This window comes from Zalophus californianus, chromosome 15 (assembly GCF_009762305.2).
Source record: "Zalophus californianus isolate mZalCal1 chromosome 15, mZalCal1.pri.v2, whole genome shotgun sequence".
Taxonomy (NCBI): domain Eukaryota; kingdom Metazoa; phylum Chordata; class Mammalia; order Carnivora; family Otariidae; genus Zalophus; species Zalophus californianus.
This window is the reverse complement of record NC_045609.1, coordinates 79,634,833-79,657,904: the sequence shown is the minus strand read 5'-3', so window position 1 is coordinate 79,657,904 and position 23,072 is coordinate 79,634,833. Positions and strand designations below refer to the sequence as shown.

At 48.1% G+C, this 23,072-nt stretch overlaps 1 protein-coding gene across 1 annotated transcript in view; it reads right to left on the bottom strand.

Annotated features, from left to right (window-relative positions):
* LOC113923761 (deleted in malignant brain tumors 1 protein-like) overlaps nt 1–23,072 on the bottom strand; it is an 82,204-nt gene that overhangs the window by 15,456 nt on the left and 43,676 nt on the right. Inside the window, 8 exon segments of the mRNA XM_035724137.1 lie at nt 6,262–6,358; nt 6,360–6,473; nt 6,475–6,578; nt 9,767–9,937; nt 12,294–12,605; nt 13,239–13,456; nt 14,228–14,381; nt 16,446–16,757. Coding sequence (XP_035580030.1) covers nt 6,262–6,358; nt 6,360–6,473; nt 6,475–6,578; nt 9,767–9,937; nt 12,294–12,605; nt 13,239–13,456; nt 14,228–14,381; nt 16,446–16,757 — 1,482 coding nt within the window.

Below are 23,072 nucleotides of genomic sequence, written 5' to 3'. Positions count from 1 at the left end.
CTTGATTCAGGCTCATGTGGAAGAAACCACTGTGGCTCAGGGCTGTCATACAGGGGTACCTCAGAGGATGTTGAGGTTAGTGGGCATTTGGGGTCCATATCGGAATATTTAGAAAGTCTGGTGACATTTACTTGGTTTCTGAACACTTCCCTGGCTATCAGATGATCTGTTAGCATTTCCTGCAGTTGCCACTGTGGCTGTCATATGAGCAGCTCTTCTCCTTCCCCAGTTTGTTGTCTTTCATAATATACAGCCAGTGGGGAGACCAGATAGCCAGTTGTTACTCGTGTGTAAGAAGTAAAAACAACAGGCTCTGTGGATACTTTCATGTGAACTTGAATGTTGGGACCCAAACTTGGCTGTGTAAAGGCGCTCGGTGTCTATTTCTGGATTCGAGTCTATTTTCCAAGGGATTGATGCAGCCAAGCGACCCCTGGACCAAGAGTACAAGTGTCCCACCTAGGTAGAACTTCAACACAGCAATACCCCCTAAAGACAGGAAGAGGGCAAATCAGCAGAAAAGTTGTTACCAGTTCCAAGGACCAAATCTGTGGCTGCAGTGGAGTCAGGAACTGTCAACACAGGCACAATTCAAGGAAATTTTAATTAAATACCATCCTTGTCCATCAAGTTCATTGGTAAATAATATTTTTTTTAAAAAAATCACCCTGTTTACAAATTCTGCCCCAACTGTGTTCATATTTGATTATGCTCTGTTCTTTTTTGATTTTCCTATTCTCTGTATCATTGAGCTAAGGGAAATAAATAATGAGGAAAGTGGTATTTGGGTTTGGGACCCAAGAGACCTGGGTCCTAGTCTCTGCTCTTTGTGTAACCAAGTATATGACTTTGGACAAGTCCCTTTGCATCTCTCAGCTTCCTCTGAAGTATCTGAAGGGCTAATCCATGGGCTAGCAGCATCTGCATCACCTTGTTAGAAATGCAAACCCTCAGGACCTACCCCAGAACTACCGAATCAGAGTCTGCATTTCAAAAGATCTCCAGGTGGGGCACCTAGGTAGCTCAGTCTATTAAACCTTTGACTCTTGGTTTCGGTTCAGGTCATGATCTCAGCGTCGTGAGATCCAGCCGTGAGTCGGGCTCTGCCCACTCAGTGGGGAGTCTGCTTGAGATTCTCTCTCCCTCTCCCTCTGCCCCTCCCACTCATGCTGTCTGCTCTCTCTCTCTTCCTCTAAAATAAATAAATAAATAAATCTTAAAAAAAAAAAAAGATCCCCAGGTGATTTATTTGAACATTGACGTTTGGGAGGCACCAAACATCCAAATGGAGATGTCTCTAGCCCCAGAAATAATTGGCGCAGACCAGGAAGAAACGAGACAGCACTGCCCATGTAAAGGGTCCCTTTCCTGCTCAACCCCAGACAATTGGTGCCTTGACAAAATTCATGCGAGCACTTCCTATCCTCTGGGTTCTCCAAAAGAGCTTGAAATCTGGACTTCTATATGAAATCGCTCATTTGTAAAATGTGGTATTAAAAGAAAATTAAACATTGCACAGGCAAAACTCTATTGTCTGAATCAAAACCTCTCCCTGCGTCAAAACTGGCCCAATGGGCTGCCTGTTTGTGATTTTGGGTCTGAACAGTCTCTAAGGTGTCTTCCAAATCTTGAAAAAAATGTTATATGGTGATGGTGACATACTGAACTTGACCTTGCCCGAGAGAGCTAGCAGCTGATTCTCACAAATCCAACCACGAAGAGACAAATTGATTTCATTGTCTGATTTTCTTAGAGGTCAGTTTCTCCCAAGCCTGGCAGAGGGCTCTGAGATTTTGGAAATATGGACCAAGAACTACTTTCATGAGTGTTTACTGTCGGAGAAAACATGACTTGAATTGATTTGTTTTGAAATGGTATTTCTCCAACTTACTTAGCCACATATTGATCAACTCAAGCCCTAGGATGGTCCCCAAAGTCCTCAAGAGGGAAGTTTACAAAAAGACACATGTGTCATGTGGCTTAAATCAGAGCCAGGTTGGACTCAGCAGATGTTAGCGCACATGTCCCTTAGTGGTGTGACTACCAAGCTCCCGTCACCCTGTGCTTGCACTGGTGTGTGCCACCTAATCTCCAGGACAAGCTTCCTTATCCTGTTCTACAGATGAAGAAAGGAGGCTCTGGGAGGTAAGGGAACTTGCCCACTGTCATGCAATTGGTTAAGGCTAGAGCCAGAACATAAGCCAAGATTCTTGGGCTCCAAATTCTGTGATGCTGCATTTCTACTCAAAAAGTTTCAGTGGTCAAAGAAATTTGAGAAACACTGGGTCAAGCCAAGTGTTAAAAAAGATCCTTTACCACAGGTCTTGTCCAAGACTTTAATGGGCTAACAGACGACGAATCTTCAAGACAAGGTATGGGTATTTCCCCAACTTATTTAGTCATGTAAATTAGATCTAAAAATTTGTATTTGACTGGGTTGATGTACTGTGTTGTGAAACACACATGGGAGATGTGGTACTCTATTATTTTCTGAAAATGCAGATTATAGGGGTAACTTTGCCCATGATGCCCAAAGTCCTGTGCTGTTAAAAAAAGGAACTCATTGAATTCCCAAATGTGTGAATCTGAAGGAGGCTCATGTCACTATAACTTGATCTCAGAGACCTGCAGGTACACCAAGGGCCAAGGGTGCACACTGGGCAAATGATGTCCTCCGTACCGAAGGGATGTAAGCCCTATCTGCCCAAGTTACTAAGCATCCAATGAATATGCAAGCACCTTATATTAGTTTGATATGAGCTTGATATTTAGTTTCTAGTGATGTATAAACTTTAACCCTAACCATATGCAAGACCATCCGGCCATCTATGATTTATATAAAATAAGAACGAAAATAAAATTACCAGGTGAAGTGGTCATTTCTGTGGCTGATGCTGAAATTGTAAAACAAAAACAAAACCAAAATAAGAGAAAATCCATACAAAAATCCCACCCACGAACAGAAAATTTAGAAGATACCTTTTTACTTAAAACATTTATGCCCCAGATGTACTAAAATTAGACACAAAAATGACTTCTGAAATGTGGAATTACAAGTAAGAAAGGCCTCTTGGATGAGATTGAACTGGAGCTAGGGCTTCATGAAGGTGGAGGTGAGACTCATCATTGGTTGTGAGGACAGTATAATCTCCCCGCGTGAGTCAGAAAGGTTGTTTCTCTGATGCCGTGCAGGGCAAATATTTCCTAGGGTTGCAAAGTATAGAAACCTTTCTAATTCTGACCTTAGGTTTCCAACACTGATTGCTCATTTTCACCAACCTAACAACTAGTTTATACCATAGCACCAAGGTCTGACTACGAAAGGAGAGTGACTCCTCAACATAATCAAGCATATTATGACTCCTGATTCAATGTTACTTTTGTGAATGACCTACTGTGGTTCAAATGCACAAATGATCCTGACCCCTCGCCCTGGTAAAGAACCCCGATGAGGGCTGGATTGTCATCTGCTGTGCTTACTTCTATGTCTCCATGTAGAGTTGTGCCTGGTGCAGGGAAAGAGCTCAAGAACTGTTAAATGAATGGATGCATTCACTGAATCCTATCATTCTTGTCTTTGCTCTATAAAATTAAGATAAGCCGGGCAGTGGGTATTTTCATTTCATCTGACTTGCTTTTGTAATCCTACTTGTTTGGCAGCCCGAGATAACGTGTATGTGGGCTGAATTAAAAAAAGGAGAAAGGGAAACCATCTCAAACCACTGAGGCCCCAAGGAAATAGTACTGATGGTTTCACAAAGGGTCCAGGTGAGAGGGACTGGGTTTTGTTCATGGAACTCTCCAAAGCAGCACCAGAAAGGCGGTTTTAAGGCTCAAAACATAATTTTAAGCCAAAGACTAGGAAGAGCAATTACGCCAGTGGGTGGATAAGAGGGAATCTGGTAAATTCTTGAAGAGGGCAGAGACTGAGGGCTCCAAAGTGAACTCGTGGGTGTAGGTTCAAGCATTGGGTAGGTCAGCAAATAAAGAGGGGCTAAGAAGGAGCCGGAGGCTTCGAACAGACAGTAAGCAGGTGTTTGGAGGACCCCGAGGGGACCTGAGCTTCCTCACATTCATTTCCAGGTCCCCCTCGCCTACCCCCAGAGCCATGGCTCTGGCAACGTCAGGAGAAAGTCAAAAGAGTGAGTCCTTGAGCCAATGACCCCGGCATCCTCATGGCGGCCACAGTTGTGGATAGGCAAGCCCAGGTGCCTAGCAGGGCATCATTGCCCCGGCACTGCACATTGTCCAGGAGGATGCTCCCCACACCCTCCCCAAAGCGGCCATTCCCTAGGGCTCTGATGCCCTCCCCGCAGTCCAGCTGCCGGCACACGACGTGGGCCACACTGGTGGCCCAGAGGTCATCCCACACGGTCCCCCACCTGCCGTTGTGGTATACCTTCGCGCCAACTTGATGACGGGCCAGTCTGGGGAAGACTCGGGGTTGCTACCGGAACAGGATTAGCTCTTCTGGCAAGTAATTCCCAATAGGACTTTTCTGCAGTTTTTACCATAGCCAGCCCTGAAGTCCAGTACTCTACCATCTCTCACTTCCTCTTTCCAAGCCCCATAGGGAAAAGTTAAATTAGTGCTTACAAATGTAGTGACTGGTTTTTCCAGGCTAGCTCTGATTTCAGATACTTCATTCCTTCATTCCTTATCTTTGCATTTGGAATAGGATAATTGCAAAGGTAAGGATAGATACTGATTTTAGAACTGGGCCATTAAATTGCTAAGCAACAGCATGGAAATGGGTCAAATTCAACCTGGCATTATTTTCTTTAGGCCAAACTCGTACACTGGCCCAGATTCACAGTTGGATAAATTTTAGAAGCAGAGAGCAGACCAGGAGCCAGCCCTGCTTGCAACCTCATCTTCCGGCCCAAATAACCCTCGGGCACTGACATTCCTGGCTGCAGCCTCAGGGAATCCACTAGAAAGAGTCAGTAGCTAGCAAGCCCTGAAAGAAGCAGTAAAAAGGTTACCGACTGTAGGATCTGTTTCTGTTGGTTCTGGGACAGCTTCCGTAGCTGAAAGAGATAACCCAAGGCCCTCACGTTAGCGCAGGTGCACATTTGCAACACGCTCGCAGACACACCGGCTGAGTGGTGTGTGAACCCACATCTGTGCCAGTGTGCTGGTTCAGGACGGCCTGGCAGAGGCAACTGTATTTCTAAGACCAACTTTCCCCCAGCTGGTGAGACCCTGGCTTAGGAACACTAATTGGAAACATCTATCTGAGCTCTTCCAGGGAGGAGCCATTGATAGCCACTCAGACCTGAAGCTACAAAATAGGTCAGATGGGCATCTGATGCCATTTTGATTCAGAGTCTCATGGAGAGATACCAGGACTTGTTTGTAGCACCAAAGGCTCACTCTATGGATTTATAAAACTACCCAACGGGGCGCCTGGGTGGCTCAGTCAGTTGGGCGTCTGCCTTCGGCTCAGGTCATGATCCCAGGGTCCTGGGATCGAGTCCCGCGCTGGGCTCCCTGCTCAGGGGGGAGTCGGCTTCTCCCTCTTCCCCTCCCCCTTGCTTGTGCACGCACTCTCTCTCTCAAATAAAAGTAAAAACAAAACTACCAAAACAACAGGGTGGGATAGAGCTATCCTCACCTCATCTGCATCTTTACCCATCTGGGGCCCTTGTCTCCCGGAACCCTCTGAGGAGAGGGTGGCTCTGGGCCGTGGGGTGGGGGGGGGGGGTCACAGATGTTTGTTGCATACATCAACTACTAGCAAAAGGTAACCAAGCAGGGGTTTTAAATGTTCATTCAGCTTTTTTGAACGGTTGCATAAAACTGTCCCTAATGGCAAGAAAATCCCCACTTGGGCAATCAGCGAATCAGGAGAGCATTCATATGTAGCTCTCTCTGAGAAATACATTCATGAGAAATTTGTGGGATTGACACACATCGGAAAATCATTCCTGGAAATTAAAAACCGTCCCGAGCAGGGGCACAACTTCCTGTTCTCCGGGCACGTTTTTGCTCTTCGTTTCTCTGCTCTTCTTAGGAGCAGGGGAAGACGCTGTGATATCAGGCACACCTGAGGCTAGTGTGACCAGTGTCCTGGGTTAGCTGAATCTGAGTGGGTTCCCGGGACAGGGAACTTCCAGCGCTACAACTGGGAAAATTCCAGGCAAACGGGACCAGCTGTTTTCATGACCTGGAAGCCCAAGGCTTTCAGGGTTGGCCTGCCTGGCAGGTCCGGCTCTGTTGCTTGGGGAGGGAACCCGGGCTCGGGGAGAGTTCAGGTACCTGAGCAGACGGCCCCGGCATCCTCGTGGTGTCCACAGTTATGGACCGACAGGCCGAGGTGGTGGCATTGCCCCAGGCTGGTCTCGTTGCCCGCGCAGCCGCACGTTGTCCAGGAAGATGGGGCCCGAGCCGCCACCAAACAGACTGCCCCTCGGGGCCTCCAGGGCCAGTCCGCAGCTCAGCTGCCGGCACACCACCTGCGCGGCGGGCAGGGCCCCAGAGGTGGTCACACACCGCCCCCCAGGTGCCGTCGTAGAGGATCTCCACGCGGCCCTCGCACCTGCTCCTCCCGGCCGCCAGCCGCACCACGGGCAGATCTGCAGGAGCCAAGGGCAGAGAGGCTTGAGAAGGTTCCCACGACTCTCCAGCATTTCCAGCTAGAGAAGTCTACCCAGCCTGCAGCCCGCTGCCCGCGGCATCCGGGCAGCCTGTGTCCACCGGCAAGTGATAGCTGCAGAGGAGACCATAGGACTGCTTTTGGTTTCTGAAATTTAGCGCAAACTCTACAGCGTTTAACCCGCACCGGGGCCGTTTCTTTATGGGAATCCGGGCCATGTGGTGACTTTGTAGAAGACACACTTGAAAACAACTTTTCTGCTTTCTTCCCCCTGTCTGGGGTGTCATTTTGTCTTTCTCCAAAAATTCAAAGCCATTCAGCAGAATGCTTGAAGTTCAGACTTTACATTTCTTATCCAAGTCTCTTGAAGAATGTTATGGAGTTCTCAGAACAAAATTAATTTCATCTTACTTGAATTTAAAAAGGATGAAGTATTTATTGGAGGATGAGGGAGAAGGTTGGGGCTGGGAAAGCGAGCAGAGAGGAAGAGGGGGTGTCGCTCCTACAAGAAGGTAAGGTGCCGACTGAGTGAAATTTGCCCTTGAACCAAAAGCAGATGAGGTTGGTTCTCAGATTCTGAGCCCCAGAGATTGGGCTGGTTCATGGGGTCCCCTTAGAGAAGGGCCCCCAAGAGCACTGTGTGGGCCAGGGCCTTCCTACGGGCCTTTTGTGATGCCACTGAGGAGGGGTGGGTGGCTGGCTGTCCTTGAAAAGGTCCCCGTGCGGGGACAACCCACCATCTCACCAGCTTGCTTCTGATGAGCACAGCTTTTATTCCCTACAGCACCAGGGCCAGGAAAATTACGTTGGCTACATTTCTGTCGGCCCCAAATGCCAGCCTGGGAAAAGAAGTTATAAAATGTAAGAATGGAAAAGATACCTATTGGATGGAAAACAGGTGGCTGTTCCCCAGGAGCCGAAGAAACTGTACATGTGAAAAAGAAAACAGTCATCATAAGGACATTCCAAATCAACAGCGCAATTGCATAATCTTCTCAATACCATCTGCCTCACTTGCATGAGTTTGCCTTTAAACAACCCCTTCCAATCTCTAATCGAATAGTTAGCATTTAAAATGTGATGGTGTACATATTATTCTGGTGAAGAGTAAGACAATAAAAGAAAGGAAGTGGATGTTGGGTTTGTGAAGGTATGGCCCCATCAGCCCAGAGAGCTTCTCAGAACCACCGACTTCAGCTTCAGCATCCAGGGGCCCAGGTGGGGTTGCAGGTGGAGTCTGGAAATGTCTGCCACCAGGCCTGCCTGCCCCCAGAGCCTCCTGTCTTCTCTGGCCTGCCACCACCTCTGTGACACCAGCCACCACTTCGGGTCAGGAGCCAGGGTCTCAGTCCTGCTGACTCGCCGATCTCCTATACGGAAAGGATGACTTCAAACCTGCTAACACCCCGAACGGCTTTTTCCCTGGGGGCAGAGTAGAGCTCCATGGGTATGGGAAACAGCTCCGGGCCTCCACCTTCTGGGAAAGGTCTGGAGTTAAGAGCATTGTCTGGAAAGTGAAGGGTGCTGAGGGAGACCCGGTGTGCGGGCCCCAGCACTAGATGGCTCGTCACAATCAGCAGATAAATTGGAGGTGAACTCACAGATCCCTGGATGCCCACTAGCTGCAGAATCTGCTGAGATAAAGGAAAACACGAGGGTGGTTGTGTTTTTTTTTTTTTTTTTTTAGATTTTATTTATTTATTTGACAGAGAGCAAGCACAAGCAGGGGGAGCGGCAGAGGCAGAGGGAGAAGCAGGCTTCCCGCGGAGCGGGGGAGCCCCATGCGGGACTCGATCCCAGGACCCCGGGATCATGACTGAGCCGAAGGCAGACGCTTAACCGACTGAGCCACCCAGGCGCCCCGAGGGTGGTTTAATAATAGAAACAGAGTGGGGCACCTGCGGGTGCAGCCTGATAAGCGTCTAACTTTGGTTTTGGCTCAGGTCATGATCTCAGGGTCGTAGGATTGAGCCCCGCAACAGGCTTCGTGCTGACGGTGGAGTCTGCTTGAGATTCTTTCTCCCTCTGCCCCCTCCCAAATAAATAAATAAGTAAATAAATAAATAAATAAATAAAGTAATTAAATCTTTAAAAAAATAATAGAAATGAGGGTGGTTGAGTGGTTCGAAGATCATTGTCTCAATTTAAACTCGACTCAGCAAGCCCATATAAACAGTTGTTCTTATGCCTCTAGGACTGACCCACCTGGATTTTTACAGCCCGGCCCAAACCTCTGAGACAGTGATTCTGAAAGAATTTGCCTTAGGAACTAAAATACCACCACCAACAAAATAGTTAACGTGTTGTTCATTTATACTGTGTCATATGCTTGACTAAGGGTTCATGTGGGATGTGTCGTTTCATCCTCCGGACAACTTTGTAAGTACCATTACTGATTATTTCTATTTTTTTTAAAGATTTTATTTATTTATTTGACAGAGAGAGACACAGCGAGAGAGGGAACACAAGCAGGGGGAGTGGGAGAGGGAGAAGCAGGCTTCCCGCAGAGCAGGGAGCCCGATGTGGGGCTCGATCCCAGGACCCTGGGATCATGACCGGAGTCGAAGGCAGACGCTTAACGACTGAGCCACCCAGTCGCCCCACCATTACTGATTATTTTCTAGACCTTTAGAGTCACTCAAGTTGAATGGGGTCCTCCCATATCTTAAGCCAGCAGGCAACTTTTCCAGAATGAGAATGGAGATCTGTCCTGGACATGGGGAAGCTTTAAAGTGTGGAGACGCTGCTTACAGGGTTTGTTGGATTTTTCCTGAGAAGCTAACATGCACATACCACTTCGGTGTGTGTGTGTGTGTATGTGTGTGTGTGCTGTGTGTGTGTGTGTGTGTAATATTCTCTGTGCCCTTGCACACATTGGTCAACTGACAACAGTGTAGCTTCCATCAATGTTGTTCTCAGGCTCAGGTGCCACCACATATATGTGGATGCTCCTGGGAGCATACAGGGGGGTCTATTCCTGGCCACCCCTCATGTTCAAAGGGCAGGGTTGCAGAAGGGAACAGAAACCGGGTATGCTCAGAACACAGCCAAGGACAGCTCATGGTGGGAGTTGGGGGGGGAGAAGATTTGGGGTGAGCGGGCCACCCTCAGCCCTCCAAACCAGTCCCCAGAAGCCATTCATGCATCTCATAGCTTCTTGCTGCTCACCTTCCAACCGCAGATTTTCCAGGCGAGCCCAGGCATCCTGAGCCCTGCCCCCAACAGCAGCCCCTGTGTGCCCACCTGAGGCTGCGGAGGAGTGTTTGCAGCGGGGACACTTCCTCCCACAGCAGTCATGCTGCAGCGTTTCTGAGCTAAAACTCGAGTCAGGGAAGGCAGCTGAGGGGAGAGGAACGGCTTACCTGCTGATGCGGGCATCTCTGTCGGCTTCGGGAAAGATGCTAAGGACAGAGTGAAACACAAAAGAACAGGATACAACATCTTAAGCGTCAAACATATTTAACTCTCAGTTAACTGTTGGTGGGCCCTCCGCCTTGTGGGTTATGTATAGTTTCTGATTCTAGATCGGTTCCCTTCCCCGGTCCTTGCTTGGCGGGGGTGCTCCTCGCATCGCCCAGCTAGCTGGTGCATGCCCCGGGAGGACGCAACTGATGCACATTCCAGAAAATCAGAGCATGGTGGTTGATAGATTGTTTTTAAGCAGATAGATTTTAAAGAAAGTATTCTTTGGGCATCCCTGTTGTTTGGTATAACCTACTTTGGTGCTTCCTTTGAGGGTCTGGGGTCATTCCTTTTTTTCTAACTCCGCTGCATATTGTATTTACTCTTACAGACTCTGCCACAAACAGGCCGCTGACCTAATTTAAAATGTGACAACTATTGAGCCGGTCACAGAATCGGGGGAAGACCAAGTTACATGTTCAGCTTCTTCATTCTTTGTAATTGTGTCAGGTAGAAAGTAGTACAAACAGAGATGAATCCTTGCAGTGCTTGGAAGGAGCTGGCTGCCTCTAAATCATGTGCCCCACACGGCAGGCACTGCTCTACCCCCTCTACACAGAGAGAGCACTGAGTCGCAGCATGGCTTTAGGAGGCAAATGCTATCACCCTCCTCCTCCTCCTTATCTATAGGAGGAGGTTCAGAGATTTATTCGAGATCCCACAGGTCCTAACTGATGAAGCCAGGATGACAGATCCAGGGCATTTGGCCCCCAAACCACTGCCCTACTTCCCAGAGTGACTTTGCCAAGATAAGTTACAGTTACTCAATAGAGAATAATCGAAATTACCTGAAGCTGGGTAACTCATAGCAGCTGATGGTGTGGAGTAAGGCAGAGAGGCTAGGAGAGACGTAGATCAAAAGGTGATCATATGTCATGTCCTTTCATTCTTCCCAAACCCGAGAGGTTGATCTGCTTATTTGAAACAGAAAGGTCCCTGTCTTGTTCTGGGGAGAAATTGCACCCAATCTGGGCATGTGAGAATGGCCCCGAGTTGCCATGATTACAACCACTAGGTGTCCTGGGTTGCTGGGTTCATTTTTGTCCAGTTGCTGGACATCGGCATTGTCCCCCCCACCCCAAACTGGCCACAGTAATGGTTGCCTTCTGTAGAGTGCCTATCTTTCCAGTTGGTTTGGTTTTGTACTTCTTCCTGGGTGTGTGGATCTTGCCTCCCAGAGCAAGTGTCAGCTTGCAAAGTGCAGAACTATGTTTGTGTCAAGGACACACACTGGCAGCATCAGCACCTGGAGGAAGCTGAAGGGCCAGGGTGAAGGTGAACTCTGTCCCCATCGCCTCCCACCCACCTCGGGTGGCTCTGTCCAGGGTTCTGGTTCCACACCTCCCTGCTCCTTCGGGCCCCAGCCACGTCCTCAGATGTCATATTCAGCACGTGGCTTCCACTTCTGCTTTCCTTCAACACTGACTCTGTCCTTTGACTTCTATCTTATCCTCTCAGAAGCTTCTAGTACCCCTACCCCTGCTTGCTCTTCCAACCTCTGGTCATTTATTGGCCAGGTCTAGCTGATAAACAACTTTGCCTCTTCCCAGCCAAACCCAGAAGGATGCAGAGAAATGGGGGCTTTTGAATTCATTTGCAGAAACGCAACTGGGATAAAACTGAGGAATAACAGCCCTGGGCTGGAGCCTGGGTTCCCAGCTCTGTGACTTTAAGAGCCACCTCTGTGTCACCTGGGCAACAAGAGGGATGAACCAAAGAGATGTTTCCCAGAGGCATGGCTCATCGCTGGTGGGACGTGAGATAATTTGAGATGGTGCCTCTTCTATTTTAAGAGTTACATATTTATAAAGCACTACAATTTAAAATTTTAAATTGAGTTACATTCTGATTAAGGATATTTTCAGATATGCATGGGCACGAATTGTTCAGATTAGACAGTTCATTGTCTAATTTTTTAACATTTTAACATTGCTTTATTGCCACTGTGTCTAGTAGTATGTATTGTCTATTTTTGGTAAGTGATCCTGGCTGTCCATGTATGGTGGGGATATAGAACTTCCTTGTAAAATGATTTCATGAAAATGAAAGAAGAAGAGTCCACATAAAAGAAAGTATCGGGGAAAGTAGAGTGTGGGTGGTAGGTGGGTGGAAACCCTGCAGGAGCATCCGGATGGCTGAAGCTGGGGAAACGGTGACATTAGGGTCCCCCCCTGCTCTGAGTACAGTTGGGAATGCCATTTCGCCCACTCGCTTGGGTCGGAATCAGACCCACCTGAGCAGATGACGCCAGCATCTTCATGGTGGCCACAGTTGTGGGAGAACCAGCCACCGTGCAGGCACTGCCACAGCCTGGCTTCCGTCCCCACACACTCCATGTCGTCCAGGGCAATGGGGCCCAGGCCTCGGTGGAAATGCGCCCTGCCGGGGGCCGACACGGCCCTGCCACACGACAGCTGCCCGCACACCACCTGGGCGTCACGCAGGTCCCAGCTGTCATCACACACTGTCCCCCAGGTGCCGTTGTGGTGCAGCTCCACGCGGCCCTCGCACTGGTGGCTGCCACCAGCCAGCCTGAGGGCCACATCTGGGGAAGGCAGACACGGCCGGGTCACGCTCTGGGTGCTGCCGCTTTGCCCCTGCCTTCGAGGAAGGGCCTGGGCCTCTCCTGGGAGTTGACCAGCTTTCGAGGGCTCTCCTCCGACGTGCGGAGGGAGCCACTGAGGGAGGGTGAAAGTCGGCCGTAAAGGGTACTTTGGGTTCCATCTCTCACATCTGTGTGATTTTCTGAGGGGTCTTTTTAAAAGCTTTTCCCCCAGACAGGATTGTCTATTTGGCAGAGGCAAAAGGAGGCCCCAGAAAGCCCGGTGTGGGGTGGGCAGCACCAGGCATGCTGACCCTGGTTGTGGCCGGTCTTGGTGGGCAACATCTTGAAGCAGGTGTAAAGAGACTACACGCGTGTGTTGAACGAAACAGGCTCAGAGGCAGCACCAGGCGAGACCCTTCCTTGGTGCCGTGTGATGAGCTTTAGTATCGGAAAGATGTGCATGTTGCTCTGCGGCCCACAAGTGGGTGTTCAGCCATTTCCCCCAATCAGATCTCGGGGGTAAACGAGGGAGGGGGGCACCCCTGCCCATCCCTGGTGCCCGGTCAGAGTCGGCCACCCGCCCTCGCTTTCATCACCAGGCAGGGCCAGAACCAAAACGACCAAAGGACCTACCGGTATTGTTCTCGTCTTGCACAACAGACTCATAGGATGCATAAAAGCCCATGTTGGTGAGGATAGCATCGCTGTGGAAGACCACCATCAGGCGATTTGAGGAGGACGTGAATATTGGGATTGTACCAGAACAGAACCTTCCCAGAGAAAAAGACTCGTTTTGCGGGCCGTCAAAGACTTCGATGAAGTCGTACGGACAGCCGTAGAAGTTTTCCAGCCTGTGAAGTAACGATATCACTCAGACTCCGTCTGCTGGGACTTTTCCTTCATTAAGCACTGCACAGATGGGTTCAGGAAGGGAGGGTTCTGGAAGAGCCACCTGAACCCTACATCTTTTCACACAGATTGGAGGTAAATATGACCCTGCTAATAGGCAGTATGTAACTTCCTGTTTATAAAAACTTTCCAATTTGTAAAGTTTCCATGTAATTGCATTTCCTGGACATGCATTATAAGCACAGAGAACAGAATTTAAGTGGTATGGACAGGTTTTTGGTGAAAAGTAAAATTTTCTCCCACCACTGACCAGTCCCTCTGGCTTCACTCTACTTCTTAGAAGCAGCTACTATAAACAGTTTCCTTTTGTTTCCTTCTAGGCATCTGGCACAGATGTCAGCTGCTGCCCTGTTGTCCAAGACTTTCCTGCAGACCATTCCATGGCCATACCCCTAGGTGTGTGATGGATCCTCTACTGATGGGCAATTACACTGTTTCCAATCTAGTGCTCCTACAAGAAGGCTGCCATGATTATCCTCAGTGCATGAGACTTTGTCAGTAGACTCATCTTCTGGAACTAGAATTGCTACATTAAAAGACTTGTGCCTTTAAAATTTTGACCAGTGTTACCCAACGGGCCTCCAAGGCCTTCCTCACTTTGGAGAATTAACTATGGAAGGTGGCTTTTATTTCTTTGTTTATTGGTGGGGGTGGGGCGGTGGGTAGGATAACTGTGTTTATAAAACTGAGCAAAGTGGGAGATAGTTACTCACTTCACCACTTCAAATGTGAGCTTGACACGAGCCCTGGCGTCCACGTGTATGTCCCAGGTACACACCACATTTACAGGGTATTTTTTAGGATACCAAGGGCTGGAGAAGGAGCCCGAATTATTTGTGAGCAAACCGCCACAGGGGAAGTTTTCATCTGCAAGAAAGGGTGAAGAAACCCCGTCAGAAGGAGGCGCTGACCCGTGCTGGTGTTTTCTGAAGGGTTAGAGGGCATGGGGAGCAGGAATGAGGGGAGTTTGCTCCAGGGCTGCTTTGCCTGATAACAAAAAAGTTGGCTTTGGGGACCCCTCTGAGTTTTTGATGCCGTTCTCTGTCAGATAAGAGCATTACACCTGTCCTGTCGAGCTTACAGGGCTTCGTGAGAAGAAATGACCATGCCATACAGTTGACAGGGCTTTCTGGACCCAGATGCATAGACAGGGCTGAGCACGTGTTTTCACGGAAAGATACAAGGACAAAGCAAGCCTAAGCGTCCTTTCTCAGGACACGTCACCGGCCGGTTGTGTTGGAAGATCCCTCGTGTTATACACAAATCCCAGCTGAAGTCAGCACCAACGTCCCGTAAAGCATCCGTTTTATGGCTGAAATATTGGATTTGGTGTGGAATTTAAGTTAAAGTCTCCTCTGTGCTGCAGCTTCTTACGTGTAAGCAGAAGAGAGCATCATCTAGCTGCTGGAAGCGCTAACACTGAAGATAAGGCAAATCTAAAACCACGAGAAGGGTTTAAGCAAAGCTGACGCACCTGTAGCAGGGCTGTCACCAGTGGGGTCTGTGAAAATGTGCAGAGGAGAAAATGATACTGTGAGCAAGGACTTTTATCCACATACTCTTCTAAAACACTCAAAAGTACTGACACTCAAAGCTGTGACTTCTCTGGACAGAGATGACTGGCCCTTTAAGAGTTGGGACGCCTGCATACTAAATGTGCGGATAGGAGTGCTTTGATAGAGCTTGCTGAGGGCTGACCTGCGGTTCCCATTTCCTTGCTTTCCACAGCATCTGTGGCATGATCATCCCTGCAAGCAGCTAGCCCTCTATCACGGCAGGTGCCAACTCATGGCAACACTGGGGCCCAGACACGACTGGGTTCATCGCTGGTGAACCTGAACGCTACCCGCCCCCCACCCCGGCCCTCTCCCCCTCCCTCTGCAGACCCCCAGCCCCACCAATATGTCAACACTAATGGGCTGTGTCGCTCTGGTTCTTCAGCAACAGAAGGTTTATGCTGCCAACTATGCCCCGATTACAGGATTAACGAGTAGCCAGGACCAGAGATAATCACTCTGAGGCCTGGCAGCCACTGAAATGTACTGAAGAGCAACAGTACCTGTTGGTCCTACTTTCGGACTGCCATCAACACCTACTCAAAGAGCAAAAGAAAGAATGAGTAAGACAGTCACGTGATTCACAAAAGAAAATCTTTTTTTTTTTTTTTTTTTAAGGACCAAACATATTTTTTGTGGGTAGTTGGGAGTGTAGTAGCAAAACCTATCAATGCTGGTTAAAGATTGGCAGCCTACGTCAGGGCCCATTGGGTGTGGGGCCACAATCTGCTTTTCAGCCTCATGATGTTTCATCTAATTGCTGGAAATAGTAAAATTGAAAGCAAATAAAAATATGGTATTTATTTACTTTTGCTCAGTTATGGGCCTGGAGGAGCTTTAGTAACTGAGCCAAGCTCAGTCTTTCATACAGTACCTTGGGGGTGATACCGAGCAGAGTATGGGCCAGTGTGTGATCTTGGATATGCTTCTGTTGCCTTATCAATAAGATGAGAATGTAATAGTTTCTTTTATTAAAGACTGTGAAGGTCAAATGAGAGTGTGAATGCACTGGTTTCAGCATGGAGCCTGGCACATGCTAAGCCCTCTTGGGACACCAGCTACTACTCCTACTCAGGGGAGAGTGGACCGTCACCAACACCGTGGCATGTCTATCCAGGAATGGGATGTCTGATTATACAAACCCTCCATCTAATTATCACAACTTTTAAGTGGGTGCGGGGGACCTTGAACATTTTACAGACACAATAATTTAAGGGAAGGAAAACCAACTCTTAAACAAACTGACTTAAAAAGTTGGCTTGAAGCCCCGGATTCCTTTCTGAGTAATTACCTGCTCGCATTGACTTCTCCCTCCCCAGAGGCTGCTGATAGGCAAGACTCTCTATGAGGTGGGCCGCGCCCCGTGGGGGCTCACCTGAGCAGATGGCACTGGCATCCTCGTGGTGCCCGCAGTTGTGGGAGAACCAGCCGTTGTGCATGCATTGCCACACCTTGGCTTCGTTCCCTTTGCACTGAACATCATCCAGCATGATGTGGCCAGTGCCTCCATCAAAGTAGCTCTGAGCTGGGGCTGACAAGGCCTCGCCACAGCCAAGCTGCTGGCACACCACCCTGGCGTCTGTCATGTCCCAGCTGTCATCACACAGAGTGCCCCAGGTGCCGTTGTAGAAGACCTCCACCCGGCCCTCACACCTGTGACTGCCATTCACCAGTCTCAGCGATGCACCTGTGGGACAGGAAGACAGAGGTTTCTGAGCCATGGCGCTGTCTCCAAAACTCTAGGACCTTCTGCAGTTATAGAATGCCCAGCACCTGGGCACATTTTTTCCACGTTAGGCCATCAGACTCTAGGTAGGGTGGCCTTATGTCCTGATTTGCTTAGGATAATACTGATTTACAACTGTTGAAGATCAAGTAATGCCTCTTGATTATTTTAGAGTCCCTTTTAAACCCTCAGAAGTATCCTGAATAGAGAATAAATTGCATGGTCACCCAAGCATAATCCACTGAGAGCTCTAGAATGTTCCCCATGTCCTGCTGCAGAATATAAGAGGTCCGTTCTGGATGGTTTTTGTATGGAATTCAGCTGGAGTCAGGTGGGATGGTAACTGTAGTTTGAGGTAGGTTTGTTGCAGAAGGATTTGCCCTACTGCATCTTCCCTTTCTTTGGAAAAGGGAGACCCTCATTCAGGTCCTCCATCTACACACACAGTCAATGCAGGGTATGCGATTCAGCCATCTGTTTCTTTAGCCAAGATATTTTGATGGTAGAAAATGACAGCAGGTGGCAGAGCAGGGTGAGGGGTCAGCTGGGGGCTGTTAGTGTCAGAGTGGACGTCACTCAGGATGTCATTAATGAGGGTGGACTCTGCAGGTCAGATTTAGAAAGCACCTCCTCTCATAAAGGGAAATGACACAAATTTGATCTAACTTCCCTCCCAGGTACATATCAGGATACCCACCATTCTCCCTTCCATCTTGCCGAATGGCATTGTACAGAGCGTAAAACCCTGTGTTGGTGATCACGGCATCACTTCTGAACACCACAGTCATGATGCTTAAAGAGGAGAGGAACGTGAGCTCTGTCCCAGCACAAAATCTGCCCATGGAGAGTGAGGCAACTTGCTGTCCATCGAACACTTCAATAAAGTCATAAGGGCACTCATAGATGTCCTCTAATCTGAGGAGGTAAAGGCACAGTAAATCTCCCCAAGGAAATCTGCAGAAATGCCTTAAATAAAATCATCATTTGCCTCGAATCCAGCCAGAAACTGCAATCATCGCTGTTGACTCCTTCCAATCACACGTCCTGCTCATGGACTTGATCCCTTACATATTGCTTGAATTTGCCCTTCTGTCCTTCCCTCCGGGCACTGGCCCAGGTCAGTCAGCCTTTCTCTGTGCCTCACCTGCTCTATTTCAGCGGCCCCCTTCTGGTATCTTGGCTTTTGGTCTTTCCCACCATCTTCCTCTCTACCCTGAGTGTATCTGGAATGTCCCCTGACTCTTCATTCAAACTCTGCTACTCCCTGGGGTGGGGGCAGGCATCCATTAGGGTCTCACTGAGTAAAACACTCAATGGGATCTGGAGCAGGGAGAAATGGTGCCTTCTGTCAAAACTCCCAGGGCCTGCTGCGTAGGACCCTTCCCTCCCATGCCCCAAACTGCCTGGTTCCAACCTGGGTGATCAGACAAGCTGTCCCTGACCATCCTACCAAACGCTGTCCTCACCCCCTCTGTTCTCTATCCTATTACCATATGTGTATAAATATTTTTCTTCATAGCACATTTCAACTTATCACTAATGAAAAATATCCATTGAGTTACCGGTTTACTCAAGTACTATTTGCCTCTCCATCTAGAATGTAAACTCCACGAGGACAGAAATCTGTCTGTCTTGTTTGGCACTAGAAGTCTGTTCCCAGACCAGGGCCTGCACAGAAAGTGGGCTCAATAAATATACTTTAAAGAATATCAACATTATTGGGGCTGTGGGAATGCAAGCTGATGCAGCCACTCTGGAAAACAGTACGGAGTTTCCTCAAAAAGTTGAAAATAGAGCTACCCTACTTCCCAGCAATGGCACTACTGGGTATTTACCCCAAAGATACAAATGTAGGGATCCGAAGGGACACATGCACCCCGATGTTTATAGCAGCAATGTCCACGATAGCCAAACTGTGGAAAGAGCCTCGATGTCCATCAACAGAGGAATGGATAAAGAAGATGTGGTGTGTATATACAATGGACTATTACGCAGCCATCAAAAAATGAAATCTTGTCATTTGCAACAACATGGATGGAACTAGAGGGTATTATGCCAAGCAAAATAAGTCAATCAAAGAAAGATAAGTATCATATGATCTCACTGATATGAGGATTTTTGAGAAACAAGATAGAGGGTCATAGGTGAAGGGAGGGAAAAATGGAACAAGACAAAACCAGAGAGGGAGACAAACCATAAGAGACTCTTAATCTCAAGAGAAAAACTGAAGGTTGCTGCAGTGGTGGGGGGTGGGAGGGATGGGGTGGCTGGGTGATGGACACTGGGGAGGGTATGTACTATGGTGAGTGCTGTGAATTGTGTAAGACTGATGAATCACAGACCTGTACCCCTGAAACTAATAATACATTATATGTTAATAAAAAATTTAAAAAAAAGAATTATCAGCATTAATCTAACATGATAAAAATAGGAGGTATGCACTTTGGCATTTAAACAATAGTAAGCGGCCCTTGAAGGAATGCGTTGTAAGCGCTCATTGTGTCATACGTACACAACGGACATAATTACTCTTGTGCATGTATACAAATTTACAGAATTTGAAAACCTGTTTATTGCAGAATACATCTGTTCCAATGAAGTAAGAGCCAAGTACCTCAAAACAACTCGTTTTTTTTTGAGAGAGAGAGAGAGAGAGAGAGCGCTAGTGGGGGGAAGGGGCAAAGGCAGAGGGGGAGAGAGAATTCCAAGCAGGCTCCCCACTGAGCATAGAGCCCAATGCAGGGCTTGATCCCCGGACCCTGAGATCACGACCTGAGCTGAAATCAAGAGTCAGATGCTCAACTGACTGAGCCCCCCAGGTGTCCCACAACCCATTTTTAAAGTAAGAAAAAAAGATTACATTTATGTGTAAGGCAACTATAGTGTGACTGTAACAGGGGACACTGCCATCTGAGGAATCATTTCACCGGAAAACAGGACACACTTGACTTAGCAAGAATGAAATGGCATATTTCAAATATGGATATAATTTTTGCAGATCAAGTGTGAAGGGAGTTTCCAAAGAAGCTGAAATAGAAAGAAAACCCCCTAAAAGAAGCAAGCTTCAAGCAGGGGTTCTCAGTCTCAGCGCTATTTACATTTGGGGCTGGAGAATTCTTTGCTGTGGGGGGCTGTCCTAGGAACTGTAGGACACTTAGCCATGTCCCTGGCCTCCACCCACTATGGGACAGTGGTACTCCATGCCCCCAGCTGGACACAAAAAGTGCCTCCAGGCATAGCCAAATGTCCTATGGGGTCTGTCACTGCCAGCTGAGCCTCCCTGGGGCAAAACAATTAACTTCATGTTCTGAGACACAAAAGGCAAATTATCAATAAATCTAGACTTAAAAACATCAAAACCTGGAAGTCAGGAACTAAGCTCTGGCTGTAGGCAACACAGGAAGCAGCTCCTTGACTTGTATACTCTGAAATTATAGTAGGAAACTTATGTTGGGACAGTCACCTTGAGATTGCAGGGAGAGTGGGTCAGTACAGCTGTTTGGAGTAACCATCTTCCAGAAGTGATAAAACGACACTCTGTGCCCCCAAATCATAGAACTGTGACTTTCATAGATTTGAATATATTGTACCAAATCTGCTTACCTTGGTCTCAATGAATGCATGGGTGTGGAATGAATGAATGAATGAAAAATACATTTTGCTCACAACATAGAGTGCTGCCTGATAGTAGTTTCTCTTCTCCCCATTTGAAAGGAATTTTGGCCATCAGGTAAAATTAATCAGATCCATCCCTCACTCCACTGCTGGCCCATTTCCCCTTTGAGGCAGCATTTAACCATTCAGCTCCTTGACTCCTGAGGCTGATGAACGCAGGTGGAAACAGTGGTGGAGGTCTGGCGTAGACTGTGAACAGTGTCAGGAAGAGAGAATGACCCAGATGGGACCCGGTGTAGAAAGATGAAACCAGGGTAAACATTATCAGGAAAAGCAATTATTTTCATTAAAAAGTGACTCCGGTATATGTACATGCATATGTAAATATGTATGCATATAAATATGCATTAAAATAAGATAAATTCCTTTAAAGATGAGTATGGGCAGAGAAAGAAGTAGGAATGAATGAATGGAGGCTGTTTTATCTGTGGAAGAAAACTCTTGTAGGGGCATGAGAGACATTCTTGGAGGGAAGAGGAAGCAGACTTATTTTGTGCAGCATCAGAGGGAAGAATGAAGCTGAGAAAATGGGAATGAAGAAGAACCCGTTTGGGTTCAGCCCAAGGAAGATGCAATGTCCCCGACGTAGCTGGCTGAGAGTAGGGGGCTGAGGTTTTCTTGTGTGTGACCCTAGCTGAGGCCCCCTCGGTGGCCTCGTGTCAGGGATGCTCATGGGGTATCTGGGGTATTCTCCAACTGCACAGGAAGTTGAGCTCAATGATTCTACATCTCCCAAGCTCAGGTGACCAGACGAATTTTCACCTACAATGCGAAAGGATGTGTCACTCGGTGCTGAAGGCTGAAAGTTTGTGTCTTCTCAAAATTCATATGTTGAAACCTAACCCCCAACAAGATGGTATGAGAAGGTGGGGCTTTTGGGAAGAGATTAGGCTATGAGGGCAGAACCTTCACCACAGGATTAACGGCCTTACAGAGTCAATTCGATTGACTGCGATTCAGCCAAAAAGCTCCCTTGTCTCTTCTATCAGGTAAGACTATTGAGAAAATATGACCACCTGTGAGCCAGGAAGTCTGGTGAGCCCTCACCAGACCCCGAATCTTGATCTTGGACTTTCTAGCCCCCAGGACTGTGAGAAATAAATTTCTGTTGTTTATGAAGCTACCCAGTTTGTGATATTTTTGTTATAGCTGCCAAGTTGACTAGGTACGTGGAAAGGCCACCTCCTTGAGGGAAGCATGGATTCCAGTCTAATCTGGCCTTTGAAGTAGAAAAAGGCAAAGCTGCTTACTTTAGGCTTGGGATCACCAGTTCTATGTGGAACGTCTCAGCCACATGTAGCACCCAGATACACTCCACGTCAGTGGGGTAGTTCGTTGGATACGAAGGACTGGAGAAGGAGCCCGAGAGGCCTGAAATCACTCCCCCACAAGAGTTACTCCTTCCTGTGGGCAGACAAGAGACCACTGGTTGGCTTCTTCAGGCATGTACCTTGTCTTTCCCAGGAGTAGAATCCAGAATTCCATCAAGCTCAACAGGGAATCACAAAATGGGAAGGGATCATGGTGGTATAGGCATCCTTGTACCTTGGCTGGTGTGTGATTGTATCCCTGAGAGGGAATGAGGGGGAGGAAAAGATGTGTGACTGCTACCAGGTTGGGACCCTAAGACTGTAGGCAAGACTGGAAATGGGATGGGACACGTATGTGACAGGTGTGGGGTGTCTAGCTGAAATCTCATCAATGCTCTGCCCAGCTTCCTGTCACGCAGACCAGCTCAATTCAGATGTAGACGATCCGTCCATCTGTGAGGGCTCCAGCCCACCAATTCCTTCCCCTTAGGCAGCCAGGACAGGCAGACATCTATTCTGCTTTTATGAATTAACCGAGTGTTTCCATCTTTGACAGGTTGTACTTTCAATGAGAGAGAGTTACCTCGTGGCGTAGGCCCACCTTGAGGCGTAGGCCCTTGAGGGATGGGACCTGCAAAAACCGAAACCAAAGAAAATCAGGAAAGAGCTCCGCATCACAAAAACATCGTATAGTTACATACAAATGAATGAACCTGTTACTACCCTTGAGTCTTGATACGTGGTGTGGGCTCCCTCATTTCTCTTTTCTCTCCTAATGTGGGATGTGGTCTCTCCCCTTCTTTCAGTGATTCACCAAGAAATCACAGACAACGCACAGCTACGTCACTTGTTTTCTCTTCTGCCTTAGGATCCACCAACCCCAGGGCTGTCCTGAGATCGATCAGTCACGAGGCATCAGCCACAGTAACATCACTGCGCTTATGGGCGCACACCACTGCAGAACATGCAAAAAGGCATAGGGACAAGGGACAAAAACCAGACAGCTGAGAGCCTGGGTGGGAAAGGCATGCGGGACAAACATTCCATTGAGGTCGACGGGCCCCAGTGGGGAGCTTCCTCCTTTTCTGTGTCCTTTTGGCTTCGATTTCTGTGAGGCATATATTTCCATATTCTAGATGTATCCTTAGGCACTATTGCCTGGCAGGTCAAGGGCAGGGCAGGTTTTGAAAGCCTGTCCATTGGAAAGCTGGTGCTTGTCAGAGTTTCACACCAGGGATTCGTGGGCACGGAGTTTGAAGCAAATGGGTCAGATGCATTCGAGAAATCCTTT